The 15271-nt window shown below is 41.0% G+C and overlaps 1 protein-coding gene across 2 annotated transcripts in view; it reads right to left on the bottom strand.

Moving 5' to 3' along the window:
* The window catches only part of LOC132818056 (tau-tubulin kinase 2-like), a 277076-nt gene that overhangs the window by 242037 nt on the left and 19768 nt on the right, over window positions 1–15271 (bottom strand). For both annotated transcript variants that reach the window (XM_060828686.1, XM_060828687.1), the window contains exon 2: window positions 1246–1405. In XM_060828686.1, the coding sequence (XP_060684669.1) occupies window positions 1246–1353 (108 nt within the window). In that variant the 5' untranslated portion in view covers window positions 1354–1405. The remainder of the gene's footprint in view (window positions 1–1245; window positions 1406–15271) is intronic.

Here is a 15271-nt window from a genome sequence, read left to right as displayed (position 1 = left end):
TTGAAGAGTGTGGTATTGGAAAAGCACAACCAGTCAGGCAGCAACCGAGGAGCAGGAGAGTGAATGTTTTGGGGCATAAATTCTTCATCAGGAATGAGGGAGTGGCGCAAGGAGGTTAAGAGATAAATGGGAAGTGGATGAGGCTGGGAGGAGGGGGGTGGTGGGGTGGGGGGCATTGCCAACCCCTCACTCCACCTTATGCAGACCCAACCTTCCAGGTCAGCATCATCTTCTTGAACTGTCCTAGCTACCCATCTTCCTTCCCACCTATCCACTCCAACCGCCTCTCCAACCCATCACCTTTACTCCCACCATCTACCTATATCATTCCCAACTACCATTCCCTCAGTCTCACTCCTCTTACATTTATCTCTCCAGCCCCTTAGGCCATCCCCTCATTTCTGATGAAGAGCTTCAACTATGGAATGAGCTGCCAGAGGAATGAAGGAGCCTGGCACTATTACAGCATTTAAAAGGGATCTGGATGGGTCTGTGTAGGAAAGGTTTAGAAGGATGTAGGCAACTGTTGGCAAATGGAACTAGATTAGGTTAGGATATTTGGTCAGCATGGATGAGTTGAGCCTGAAGGGTCTGTTTCCATGTTGTACATCTCTATGACCCTATGATCCGGGTGCAAATCCAGACTTGGACAACCATCTGTGTGGAGTGTGCACATTTTTACCTTGTCTGTGTGGGTTTTCTCTGGGTGCTCTGGTTTTGTCCCACAATCCAAAGATGTACAAATGAAGTGAACTGGCCATGCTAAATTGCCCATAGTGTTCAGGGATGTGTAGTTTAGGTGCATTAGTCATGGGAAATATAGAATAATGGTTTAGGGGAATGAGTCTGCATTGAATACTCTTTGGAGGTCGGTGTGGACTTGTTGGGTCTGTTTCCACATCGTGGGATTCTATGACAATTAACACTTCAACTATTTTCCATTAATTCATAAAAAAAACTCAACTTAAAATTGGAAACTAATTTGAACTCAAATACAAACCATTTCTTTGAAGTTGCTAGACTGACATTTAGTTAAACATGGTGTTTTTTAAAACCTAAAAGATGATGTATGGATTTCCAAAGGCAAAAAAAAGAGCAACAACTCAAAATCAATTACTGAATATAAAATGTAATGCAACTGAACAAATATGATCACATTGTATTTACGAACTGCTAAACAAAACAGAAACGTCAGTTAGCATATTTTCTAAAGCACACAAATTGTCAACAATCAATTATACTTACCACTTTCCATCGTTCCTTTACTAGGAAACTGACTGACAATATGTCAGGCTGCTCACCTCCCCCGCTCATGTCTGTGGTCCCTTTTGGAATAGCTGCTATGCAATGCATAAGTCAGCCTGGATCTTCAGGGTTCCAAATGCAGATTCCATTTAACCCGAGGCTAAAGAAATTAACCAAAACAAAACCAGCACTTTTAATGAACAATAAGTTCACTTCTTACATATTATATTATTGCAGAAAACAACTATAAATACGGCATACAGAAACCAAAACAGCATATGTTTCATCACTAGGAAATGTGTATATTGCACAATACAAAATGTTCCTGAATCAAAGTTTAACACAATATAAAAACAAAATAGGGGAGGCTGGTCATCTCAAAATAAAACTAAGCACTGGATAAACTCAGCAAGTCTGGCAGCATCTGTGAAGGAACAAACATTTACGGCTGAGTCTAATGTGACTTTTATTGAACACTTCAAGAGTCATATTTGACTCAACATTAAACATGTGCCTGGTGAAGTTGCCTGTTTGCCAGACGTGATGGACACCCAGTGACCCAGCGTGGTGATCTCAACCAGGCATTGTGAACTTTCACACTGACTTCTGGTCTTGAGCTGATTCTTCAGGGTGAGGTATCACCATGACTAAGCCCTTAAGTAATGTGTGAACTTTCAACTTCATTTCTATATTTTCTACTTAAAACTAAGAAGGCGTCACTGTAGTATAATCACTGCAATGTTTAACTTTTAACTTAGCACTTTCTCCTGACCTTGTTCTTAAGACTGTGTACCTTGGCACTTGTGTACAAGATGGTGCCTCATTTGGCATTATACACTTTTCACTGTACTCCTCTATTTGAGTACATATGAAAGTCAAAATCAAATCAAAATCATTAACTTAAAATCATTATGAAACACAAAGTGAATGAAATACTCAACAGACCAGATAGTATATTAAGGAAGAAAGTTGATGTTTCAGATACATAAACATTTATTTCCAGCGTTCTGTTTCTACTTTAGATTTCCATTACCTGCAGTATTCCATACACAGGGTTAATGAAAATTTAGAGTTTGTAAAATCATTTTAAAACAAGAAATGGTCTGGTCGGCTCAAAATAGGAAAGACGGAGCTTTAGAGAGGGTGCAGAGGAGATTTATCAGGGTACTGCCTGAACTGGAGGGCATGTCTTCTGAAGAAAGGTTGAGTGAGCTTGGGCTTTTCTCATTGGAGCTAAGGAGGAAGAGAGGTGACTTGATAGAGATGGACAAGATAATGAGAGGCATAGATAGAGTGGCTAGCCAGAGTCTTTTTCCCCCTGACTGAAATGTTTATCACGAGGGGGCATAATTTTAAGGCAACTGGAGGAAGGTTTAGGACAGGTGTTAGAGGTCAGTTCTTTACTGAGAGTATAGTGGGTCCATGGAATGCATTAGGGACATTTAAGTGACTCTTGAATAGGTACATGGAAGTTAGTACAACGAAAGGTATATCGGTTAATCTGATCTTCGAGTCAGATAAAGGGCCAGCACAACATCGAGGGCCGAAGAACAGTACAGCTCTATGTTCACCTTTCTTTTCAGAACACAAAACATAAGAGGATTAGAACATATAGCCCATCCAGCCTTCTCTACCATTCAAGACAATCTTGGGTTTCAGCTCCACTTTGCTACCTACTTCCCATATCTCAATTGCTTAAGTGACCAAATATCTATCACAACCTAAAATACATTCAATGATGCTACATTCATAAGTTCTGAAGTATTTTGAAGAGACTGGGGGCATTCTAGCGAAGTTAGGTGGACAGGCAGGTAGTACTGAGGAAGTGGGGAGGCTGCAGAAGGATCTAGACAGTTTGGGAGAGTGGTCCAGGAAATGGCTGATGGAATTCAATGTGAGCAAATGCGAGGCCTTGCACTTTGGAAAAAAGAATACAAGCATGGACTACTTTCTAAACAGTGAGAAAATTCATAAAGCCAAAGTACAAAGGGATCTGGGAGTGCTAGTCGAGGATTCTCTAAAGGTAAACATGCAGGTTGAGTCTGTGATTAAGAAAGAGAATGCAATGTTGTCATTTATCTCGAGGGTTGGAATATAAAAGCAGCGATGTGCTACTGAGACTTTATAAAGCTATGGTTAGGCCTCATTTGGAGGACTGTGTCCAGTTTTGGGCCCCACATCTCAGGAAGGACATACTGGCACTAGAGCATGTCCAGCAGAGATTCACAAGGATGATCCCTGGAATTGTAGGTCTAACATACGAGGAACGACTGAGGATCCTGGAATTATATCCAGTGGAGTTTAGAAGATTAAGGGGAGATCTAATAGAAACTTACAAGATAATACATGGCTTGGAAAGGGTGGACGCTAGGAAATTGTTTCCATTAGGCGAGGAGACTAGGACCCGTGGACACAGCCTGAGAATTAAAGGGGGTCAATTCAGAACAGAAATGCGGAGACATTTCTTCGCCAGAGAGCGGTGGGCCTGTGGAATTCATTGCTGCGAAGTGCAGTGGAGGCCGGGATGCTAAATGTCTTCAAGGCAGAGATTGATAAATTCTTGATGTCACAAGGAATTAAGGGCTACAGGGAGAATGCGGATAAGTGGGAGTTGAAATGCCCATCAGCCATGATTGAATGGCAGAGTGGACTCGATGGGCTGAATGGCCTTACTTCCACTCCTATGTCTTATGGTCTTATTTTAAATTCTTTCATAGAATTTTTTTCATGGCCATCACTGATGATATAGTTCCAGGTTAGTGGCTTGAGGAGGACTTGAAGTTGAAGTTGGTGATGCTCCCATGCATTTGCTGCTCTTGTCACAGGTTTGGAAGGTGCTGCCACAAGAATGTTGGCGAGTTGCAGCAGTGCATCTTGTAGATGGTTTACACTGCTGTCATTATGCAATGGAGGAGGGAGGGACAGTTGAATATAGTTGATGGGGTGCCATCAAGTGGATTGCTGCATCTTGGATAGGGACAAGCTTAAATGTTGTTGGAGCAGCACTCATCCAAGCAAGTTGTGTGTTTCACCACACTTGCAGATGGTGCACAGGTGCTTGGTGTGGCAAGAGGCAAGTTACACGCGACAGAATTCCCATCCTTTGATTCGCAATCTTTTCAGTCAATAAATTTCTCATCTCTGTCCTAAGTGATCAGTTCCCTATCCTGAAACTATGCTCTCTTGTTCTACAAATATATCAAAGTTGAAAAAGCAGAAATAAATTTTGTACAAAAGGGATTTTCTAACATTCTTACCTCCTAAATAATGATAGCTACACTTTTCTATATCTTCATCAACATATCATCAGATTTACAAATTTTCCATGACTGTTGAGGAGAAAATTTGAAAAATGCCTTTAACATTTTAGTTTTTAAAAAAAAAGCTAATAATAATTCCATGAAGGTGACCTGTAACAGAGGCCAATGTTGAACTGGTTCACCATCATCCTGATGTAATTCATCACATGCCTAAGCCAGGCACATTGGAAAGTCACGCAGTTATGATTCAAACCCATAACAATTTGCTGAGAGGATGTTTCACTGACAAATCTTCCTACAGTATCTCTGTACTCCCTCACTTGTCGTCAGAAAAGTCTGCAATTTTATACTGAAAACCTGTTGGATGTGCACAACAAAATAGCACAACACAAATGATCCAAATTATATTTCCCATAAATAAAGTGGAATTTACCATTGATCAACTTACAACACAATAGATAGAAAGTAAAGGTTTAGAACAGGTCAGAAACAAGTTAACTAAGAACATGATATTGAGAAAAATTAGGAATGCAAAATATCATTTAAAATGGCCCTTGTCAAAATTGAGATGAAGGAACGGTTCAGGAGAACAACAGAACAGCTTTCTAAATTTCCACCATCGGTGGCACAGTGGTTAGCACTGCTGCCTCACAGCGCCAGGGACCTGGGTTCGATTCTCGCCTCAGGCGACTGACTGTGTGGAGTTTGCACGTTCTCCCTGTGTCTGCGTGGGTTTCCTCCGGGTGCTCCGGTTTCCTCCCACAGTCCAAAGATGTGCAGGTCAGGTGAATTGGCCATGCTAAATTGCCCGTAGTGTTAGGTAAGGGGTATATGTAGGGGTATGGGTGGGTTGCGCTTCGGCGGGTCGGTGTGGACTTGTTGGGCCGAAGGGCCTGTTTCCACACTAAGTAATCTAATCTATAATCTAATCTAATCTAAATTAGCCTAGCAAATGAACAGCACCAAATACCATCTGAAGAGGTCTCTGAAGATCAGTGTGAAAACAGTCCAACATAAACCTTCCAAATAGAGCTCATTTCAAGAAAATTCATGATCTGTTTCAAATGCATTTCAAAAGCTTTTAAACTGAGAAGGCAGTAAATAACAGCATCAAGATTCCAAGCTACATGGAGGAGGAAGTCAACAAGTTAATTCAAATAACAAATCAAAAATGTAATCACCAAAGCCCAGAATGACTAGCAAAGATCAAATCCAAAATACCAAACTTGAGTGTCTTTGAAGTCTCAGAGCTTCAATTACAAATTCAAGAATTGCAAGAGATCTTCCAAACTTCTTGGTGTACAGCTATACCTGACCAACAAGATCATGACTGATGTAACGTGGCCTTCACTCTCATGCTTGTTCCCCAACTATGGATGCGGTTATCAATTAAAAGTCTAACTCAGCCTTTAATACATCCAATAACCTAGTGTCTATAGCTTGCTAGATGGAGAATTTAAAGTGAATGGTACTTCAAACAATTTCTGCCTCATCTTCATCTTCCATTCAGACATCCTTGCAATAAAGGTCAACATTCCAGTTGCCTTCAGAATAACTTGCTGTACCTGCATGCTGACATTTTGTCATTCAGTTACAAGGACACCTGCATCCCCCTAGACTGCAGCATTCAGGATGTTTCTCTATTGAAAAAATATTCTGCTTTTACATTCACCCAAGCAAAGGAGATAATGGTACTTCTCCCATTCACTTGGCCTGTTGCCTCTATAGAGACTCACTGTATCCTCAACTTGCTTTTCACCATCAGCAAATGTGGCTAAAATATAACTAGTCCTTCATTCACATAATTAATATGACTGTAAATAGTTGAGAGTCATGCTAATCACTGCAGCACTCCACTTCTGGTATCAATTATTTCCATTATACATAAGAGTACATTTATAATGGCAACCAATTATTGCCAGAGTATTTTCAGGTCACATTTTTAACCTACAGTAACATTTGTTCAATTGTGTTAGTGCCTTCATTAAAATTTTTAATTGAAGGTTTATTTTTAGATTGTGGACCAAAACCAGACAAAATATGGTTTGAATTAAGGGGACAAAAGAATGGTTTCAGTTTTTAAAAAACATTTTTACTGGAACTATTTACAGTTTACTAAGCAAGTAAAGTTAACCAGAAGATGAGAAACTAGGTGGACATGGGGGACAAAGCCAGACAAATTGTCTCCAATTGTTTGTGTTCATGGCCAACCTGCACAATCACACTGGTTAGTTAACTTATCCACTGATCAACTGGTGTGGATGAGAGAGAACAAAACAACAAGGTTTGGACTAAGAGACCAGTTGTGTGTAAGCAAGGACGACAGAAAGAATTCATCCTGACAAAATATGTCCTCTCTCCTATGTGAAAGCTACCCGAGAGTCCAGTTGCTGCTAACTGTTCTCACCCACCACCCCCCAAAGCATACTCCAACCTAAAGGAGAAAAAAAATGAAAGCCCAGATTATTCAAAGAAAGAATTCTCAACTGGAAATTGAAAAACTGAACTTTGTTACAATCAAGTTGCATCATCATCAAGAACTAAAAATACATTGATGGAATCTGGAAGATACCTTATCAACTCCTGTATTCCTGATCAACACTATGCAACTAGTTTCTCATGGCCATCCATGGCTTTTCTCCCTACTGTTAAAATGCATGCGCCTACATGCATCCATCCAGTTGGTTAGGGTTTCAAATTTTAAGTTTCATATTTCTTTATTATCATTAGTTGAAGACACAATAAATAGTTTTGTCTGGTTAAGTATATGAATTAGTAGCATTTATTCTTTTGACCTCAGTTGGTCAGCCAGATAAACTGGATTGTTTAACTTAATCTTTTCACATGTGATATTTTTGGGAATAGCAGGCCTCAATTTCAAGCACATGACTCCAGTGTATCATGACAAAGGTGTCTGCATCTCTCAAAAAGCCCAGGATTGGAGCGGATATTTCTGGCAAGAATTGTAATTAAGCAGTATTTTTGTGCGCAATCTGTGAAGATGTAACAGTCAACAATGAACTGGCCATGCTAAATTGCCTGTAGTGTTAGCCAAAGGGGTTAATGTAGGGGAATGGGTCTGGGTGGGTTGTGCTTCGGCAGGTCGGTGTGGACTTGTTGGGCCGAAGGGCCTGTTTCCACACTAAGTAATCTAATTTAATCTAATAGCAATGTTCAATACTGCTCATATCATGCTGAAACTGTTCTTAAAACCTTTTGGATGATCTTGGAAGAATTTTAAAGGTTGAATTAAAAAGTTATTTTAAACCAATACGATTTGAGAGAAACAGTGCATGACAGCATTCTAACTACACATCTTTTAGGCTTTGTTTTGAGCACTCATTTAAATCACAGCTGAAAATGTGTTGCTGGATAAGCGCAGCAGGTCAGGCAGCATCCAAGGAACAGGAGATTCAACGTTTCGGGCAAAAGCCCTTCTTCAGGAATCCTGAATTCCTTGGATGCTGCCCGACCTGCTGCGCTTTTCCAGCAACACATTTTCAGCTCTGATCTCCAGCATCTGCAGACCTCACTTTCTCCTCCACTCATTTAATCAGCCTGAGCTTGGAACATTAGACACATCAGGAGCAGGTAAGTTTCCTGGATGCTTCACTCTCTATTCACCTCACATTTGATCAGTGGTCAGGAATAGTTAGAAGGATCCATGAGGTAATGCTGCAGCTTTTCTTCTCCACATCCACTCTATCCAGGTCTCTCAGTATTCCCCGAATTTCAATCAATTCCCCTCTCATCCTCTCAACTTCAAGTGGAGTCCCATAGTCCTCAACGTATGCTTCTACTGATGTGGAGGTGTCGCTGTTGGACTGAGCTCGACAAGGTCAGAAATCGCACAACACCAGGTTATAGTCGGTGGCACAGTGGTTAGTACTGCTGCCTCACAGCGCCAGAGACCCGGGTTCAATTCCCGCCTCAGGCGACAGACTGTGTGGAGTTTGCACGTTCTCCCCATGTCTGCGTGGGTTTCCTCCGGGTGCTCCGGTTTCCTCCCACAGTCACAAAGATGTGCAGGTCAGGTGAATTGGCCATGCTAAAATTGCCCAGTGTTAGATAAGGGGTAAATGTAGGGGTATGGGTGGGTTGCGCTTCGGCGGGTCGGTGTGGACTTGTTGGGCCGAAGGGCCTGTTTCCACACTAAGTAATCTAATCTAATCATCAGATTTATTGGAAATCACATGCTGCTGCTCACAAGAGATGAAGGAGCAGCGGTTCAAAAGCTTCTGTTTTCAAATAAACCTGTTGGACTATAACCTGGCATTGTGTAACTTCTGATGCCTTCCATAAGATTAGGACCCAAGGGTACAGCCTCAGAATGAAGGGATGACTCTTTAGAACTTGGGAAGAGGATCAAGGGATTTGGAGAGAAGGCAGCAGAATAGGATTGAGAAACATATCAACCATGATCAAACTGGCCTAATTCTGCTCCTATGCATTATGGATTATACAAAATACTATTGGGTCCTGTTCTGATCTGTTATAGCCTGTATCATCCTAGACAGCAAAAGATAACTTTTATCCACTGAAAATCATCTTAATAAAATCCCTACAGTATTGAAAGAGGCCATTTAGCCCATTGTGTCCACACCGACCCTCCAAACAGCATTCCACCCAGATTCAGCCTCCAACCCTAGCCCCGTAACCCCACATTTACCAGTTATTTTGCTTATGGATTGTGGGATGAAATCAGAGTACCTGACAGAAGCCCACATAGAGATGGGGAGATCATGCAAACTCCACACAACACGCTTCTCTGCTATCTCTTTCAGCATCACCTCCAATATTCTCTGCCAATTTTGGACTGAGAAAGGGTATTTCAGAATACTTTCTACTTGGAATGAAGTTAAACACAGTGGATATCAAAAAAGTCTAACGGGTTCAGATACAGATCTTTAAAACGCCAAGAACAGGTGCACAAAATTATCAAGGAGGCTAATGGAATTCTGGCCTTCATACCTAAAGGACCAGAATATAAGAATGCAGAAGAAGTTTTGCTGTAGCAATAATAATAATAATAAAAAAAACAACAACACTCTGCTTAGACCCCATTTAGAGTACTGACAGCAGATCTGGGCATCACACTTTACGAAGGATATGACCTTCGTGAGATTACAGTGTAGAATTATACCTGGACTTCAGAGGTTAACTATGGCTTTTATATTCATTCACATGTGGACATCACTGGCTAGACCAGCATTTACTGTCCATCCCTAATTGTTAACCACATTACTGTGTATCTGGAGTCACGTATAGGCCAGACTAGGGGAGGATGACAGTTGTTTCCCTAAAGGACATTAGTGAAGCACAACAACTTTTCCTGACAATCGATAATGGTTTATTGGTCACCATTAGACTCGATTCCAAATATTTTTTTGAAACTAAATTCAAGTTCCACCATCTACCATGGTGGGATTTGAACCCAGGTTCCTAGAATATTCATAATCCAGATCTTGGGATTAATAGTCTAGTAAAGATATCACTACCTCCACTACAAGAGATTAGACAAATTAGGCCCGTTTTCCCTCGAATCTAAGGGTGATCTGATCAAAATCTTCCAAATATTAACAGGAAATGTCAGAATAAATAAAGATAAGCTAAAGATTCTAGAATCAGTGAGCACAGTCCAAGAATTAAGACTAGACCATTCGGGAGACATGTTCGGAAGCACTTCTACACAAAATAGCAGCCAACATTAAATCACTTGTGGGTTGAAATCTGAACTAGAGATGTACAGCATGGAAAGAGACCCTTCAGGCCAACCTGCCCATGCTGTCCAGATATCCTAAATTCATCTAGGCCCACCTGCCAAGATTTGGTCCAATCCCTCTGAACCCTTCTTATTCATATACCCATCCAGACACCTTTTAAGTGTTGCAATTGTATCAGCCTTCACCACTTCCTCTGGCAGCTCATTCCATACACGCACCATCCTCTGTGTGAAAAAATTGCCCCTTAGTTCCTTTTTAAAATGTTCCCCCTCTCACTTTAAGCCCACGCCCTCTAGTTTTTGACTTCCCAATCTGGGGAAAAAGACCCAGTCTATTTATCCTATTCATGCCCCTCATGAGATCTTTGCTTAACAAAAGTGCATTTAAGAGATATGAGCCAAAGGCTGGTATATGGTGTTAGGCCACAGATCAGCCATGATCTCATGAAATGATGGAACAGGCTTGACTGGAAAGCCTACTCCTGTTCCTGTCTTAATTCCTTGAACACACTACCACCTATCAATTCACATTTTTGTTCCAATTCCATGCTTGAATTCCTTCAGAGATCCACCTTTACTTGCAGTCCTGAAAGGATTTAAATGAAAATCCCAAATGATACCCTTTGCAAATGTGACAAAAATGAACTCTCCTTCTCATCCAGTCTGCAGTATTTCACAGGTTTGATCAAGTCATTCTCACCTATTATCGTCCCCCTAACATCCAGCTAGTGAAACTGCTCCCTCCTGGTTTCATTCATATCCAGCTCATCATATTCAGATTATTATTTGCAATGGCTTCTCTTTCAACTCTTGCACTATTATCTCTATCACTAAGGATAGATGTTTAGCCAACTCCAATTTCTCATCTACATCTTATAACATCTTCTGAAAGCACATGTATTCTGCAACACCTGCTTCAACCTTACCATTGCCTCTCTGCACTCCTCCACTGTCACTAGGTTATCAGACTAACTATTTAAACACTCAGTTCTAGATGAGCAGAAATAACCTTCCATTAAATACTGGAAAAAATTAAGTCTCTGGTCCCAGTTCCAACCTCTTAACGTAACTACTACCTTTTTTTCCTGATAACAGCCTGAGACTAAAGCTGTTTACAACCTTGCTTCACATTCGACCTCAAGGTGAACTATCAACCTTATATTCATACTATCACAAACCCACTTACTTGCAACTCCATTCCTGTCTCAGCTCATATGGGATTGAAATTCTCAATCTAACCTCCAGACTCTTATTCCAACATACTGTTGGTTGGTCTCCCATACTTTACCTTTTTCAAAACTTAGCTCACACGGAACTTAGCTGTGTATAAAATTGTATATAAACTTTGTATAAAATTGCACCATGCAATTCCCAAAACACCCAAGTTTGCAGACTTACACTGACACTCTCCTTCCTCCCGCCGCCGCCAGTCAAGTAATATCTTGATTTTAAAAATTCTCATTCTTGTTCTCAAATCCATCCCTATCCTCGCCTCTATAAATCTTCATCAGCACTATTATCCTCTCAGACATCTGCACTCAGACAATTTTGGCCTCCCGCAGTCTCTGATTTTAATTGCACCTCAACTGATTAATGCTTGTTCAGCTATCAAGCTCCAAATCCTGGAATGCCTTTCATAAACTTTTCCTCCTTTAATACAGGCCATAAAACCTATCATCTTTGATCAAGCATTGGTAAAATTACCTAACACCTCAGCTTTATAATGTTGTTTCATTAAGCTCCTGGGGAACATAAGAACAATGGAACATAGGAAATAGCAGAATGACTACAGGTAGATCTCCTACAATACAAGTTTATTAAATGCAATTTGGTTGTAATGCGATTTGTGAATTGCAGACTTTTTTCAATAAAGCAAATTTCTGTTCGCTAAATGCGATTCTATCCCCTGCACTAGCTGAAAAGCAAAACCCAGCCTTAGGATTATCTGCAAAACGCCAAGTCGGTGTGCAGCTAAATACATAGAACATTACAGCGCAGCACAGGCCCTTTGGGCCTCGATGTTGCACCAACCTGTGAAACCAATCTAAATCCCATCTAACATACACAATTACATCAGCATCCACATGTCTATCCAATGACCATTTAAATGCCCTTAATGTTGGCGAGTTCACTACTGCTACAGGCAGGGCATTCCATGCCCCTACTAGCCCGAGCAAAGAACCTACTTCTGTCCTATATCTATCACCCTTCAATTTAAAACAGGAATGCAATCAGCTCTGCAAGCTTTGAAACACAGCTTGAGATTGGGAATGGTAATCTACATTTAAAAGGAACTTTATTTCAAACCGGGGTAAAAATCCTGAGGAGGATTGGAATTCCACATCGGGATCACTGACAGCTCGTGTGTTTTCTGGTGAAGAGCTTCGTAAAAGGTACAATGCTGTAATCAGCGATTTTAGTGTTTGTGTTAAAGTGTTAAAGTTACTGATTTGAACTTTACCGATAATTTTGGTGGTTCGCATAATCCTGTTTTTTTTCCACAGGCCTCATTATTTATATTGCACTACTTTCTATAACATGGTGTCGCATGGGAACGCAACTACTGCATTATGAAGAACTACCTGTTGGTCACTCAGCCCCTTAAGCCTGTCCCACCAATCAACAAAATCATGGCTGATCTGCTCAACCATATTTTGTACCAGCTCATCATAGCCCTCAACACTTCAATATTGCAAAAATCAACTTATCTCAAAACAATTTCAGAGATCTAGTCTCCATAGCTGTCTAGGGTAGAGAATTCCAGACATTCACCACTCTCTGGAAGGAGAAATTCCTTCACATTTCAGTTTTAAATGAGTGTTCCCTTATGCTATAACCACATCGCCTAGTTCAAGATGCCCCCACAAGTGGAAACATTTATAAAACCATAGGATGTAGAAGCAGAAGCAAGAGGCCATTCAATCCATTAAGTCTGCTCCACCATTCAATGAGATCATGGCTGATCTGAATCCTCAATTCCACATTCCTATCTTTTCCTCATAACCCTCAATTCTCCTACTGACAAAAAGTCTGTCTATCTCAGTCTATTGAGCAACCTTAACAACCCTTTATGGTATTTCACTACCGTCAGAGAAAAATCCTCATCGGTTTTTAAATTGGTAATGGCTTAATCTGAAATTATGCCCTCTCATCCAAGACTCTATCACAACAGCACTGGAATACCTTATTACACTAAAGGCATTATACAAGTTGTTGTTGCAATCAGTTATGTAAAATACAGATCCATAATATACAGGGAAACCTGCTTAGCTCAATTGGCTGGATTATTGGTTTACAGAGCAGTGTAATGCCAACAGCATGCGTTCAATTCCCTTCATCGGTTTCAGGTTACCATGAAGAACTCTCCTTCTCAACTTCTTCCCTCGCCTGAGGTCTGGGGCCCCCAGTTAAATCACCACCAGTCGCTTCTCTCTAATGTGAGCGAGAATGTATATTGGGTATGAGCAGGTAGGGAAAGAGTTAAATTTTGAGTTTACAAAACAGAAGGTTCAGCTGAGCATGACTCAGATCAGATAAGAACTTCCAGTTAACAATGGGGTGTTGGAGGCAAGGGTTTTGGGTTAACAAGATAGAAAAGCATTCATTACATACAGCTATTTAACAACATTAGAAGCAGTCAGTATGTAAGGTCAGTTTAACAAGGTGAAAAGTATTCTTGGCTTAATCTTTACTGTTGATGCTCGTTGATTGTAACAGTCACACAACCAATATGTATGTTGCCTTACCTGGATGCTCCTTCTTGTACAATGACTACATAATTCATCAAGAAACTGCTATTCCAGAGAAAGACCCTTTGTACATAGGTGATTGTTCTCTCTCCCTCCAGGGCCCGGAAAAAAGATGAAGGAGATAAAGTCATATTGTGTCTCTGAGCGTTTTGCTTCAACTGGGGAGGGCGGTGAACAGGACAAGAAGAGAGCAGCCCTTATGGTCTGGTAAGACTATGGCAATGCAAAAACAGCAACAACAAAACAATCTACAGAAGGAACTGGCTATTCGGTGCTTAAAGGCTACTTCATCATTCAATAAGATCATCGATGTTGTCCTACCACAATTATGCCTTCTGCATTGTAATTATGCCCCTTGATCCCTTATTATCTACAAACCTAAAGATGGCTGAATTGAATACAATTGACGGTTGACCATCCACAGCTCTCTGGAGTGGAGAAAACCAAAGCTTCACAACCATTTCAGTGAAAACATTTCTCCTTTACTCAGTTCTACATGGCTGAGCTCTGAATCAGAGACTGCGATTTCCTCGTGCTATAATCCTGGACAGAAAAAATCCTCAAAGCATTACCTCATCAAGCCCGATAATAGTTTACAAGTGCTGGAGAAACTCAGCAGACCTGGCAGCATCTGTAGAGAGAAAAACAGAGTTAGAACATTACAGCACAGTACAGGCTCTTCGGCCCTCAATGTTGCGCCAACTTGTGGAACCAGTCTGAAGTCTACTCCATTTTCATTCATGTGTTTATCCAATAACCACTACTGTTGCCAGCAGTGCATACCATGCCCCTACTACTCTGAATAAAGAAACTACCTCTGACATCTGTTCTATATCTATCACCCCTCAATGTCCCCTCATGCTAGCCATCACCATCCAAGGAAAAAGGCTATCACCGTCCACCTATCTAATGCTCTCAACCTTCTTCTCTCCAACGAAAACAGCCTCAGTTCCCTCAGCCTTTCCTCATAAGACCTTCCTTCCATACTAGGCAAATTACTAGGGTATCCTCTGAAGCCTTTACAAAGCTTCCACATCCTTCCTATAATGCAGTGACCAGAACTGTATGCAACACTCCAAGTGTAGCTGCAGAGTTTTGTACAGCTGCAGCATGACCTCGTTGCTCCAAAACTCAATCCCCCTACCTATAAAAGCTAACACACTGTATGCCCTCGTAACAACCCTAATCAACCTGGGTGTCAACTTTCAGGGATCCATGTACATGGACACGGAGATCTCTCTGCTCGTCTACACTACCAAGAATCTTACCATTAGCCCAGTACTCTGCATTCCTGT

The sequence above is a fragment of the Hemiscyllium ocellatum genome, chromosome 8, assembly GCF_020745735.1.
Source record: "Hemiscyllium ocellatum isolate sHemOce1 chromosome 8, sHemOce1.pat.X.cur, whole genome shotgun sequence".
Classification (NCBI taxonomy): domain Eukaryota; kingdom Metazoa; phylum Chordata; class Chondrichthyes; order Orectolobiformes; family Hemiscylliidae; genus Hemiscyllium; species Hemiscyllium ocellatum.
The sequence above is the reverse complement of the archived record's forward strand: the minus strand, read 5'-3'. Positions and strand labels throughout refer to the sequence as shown.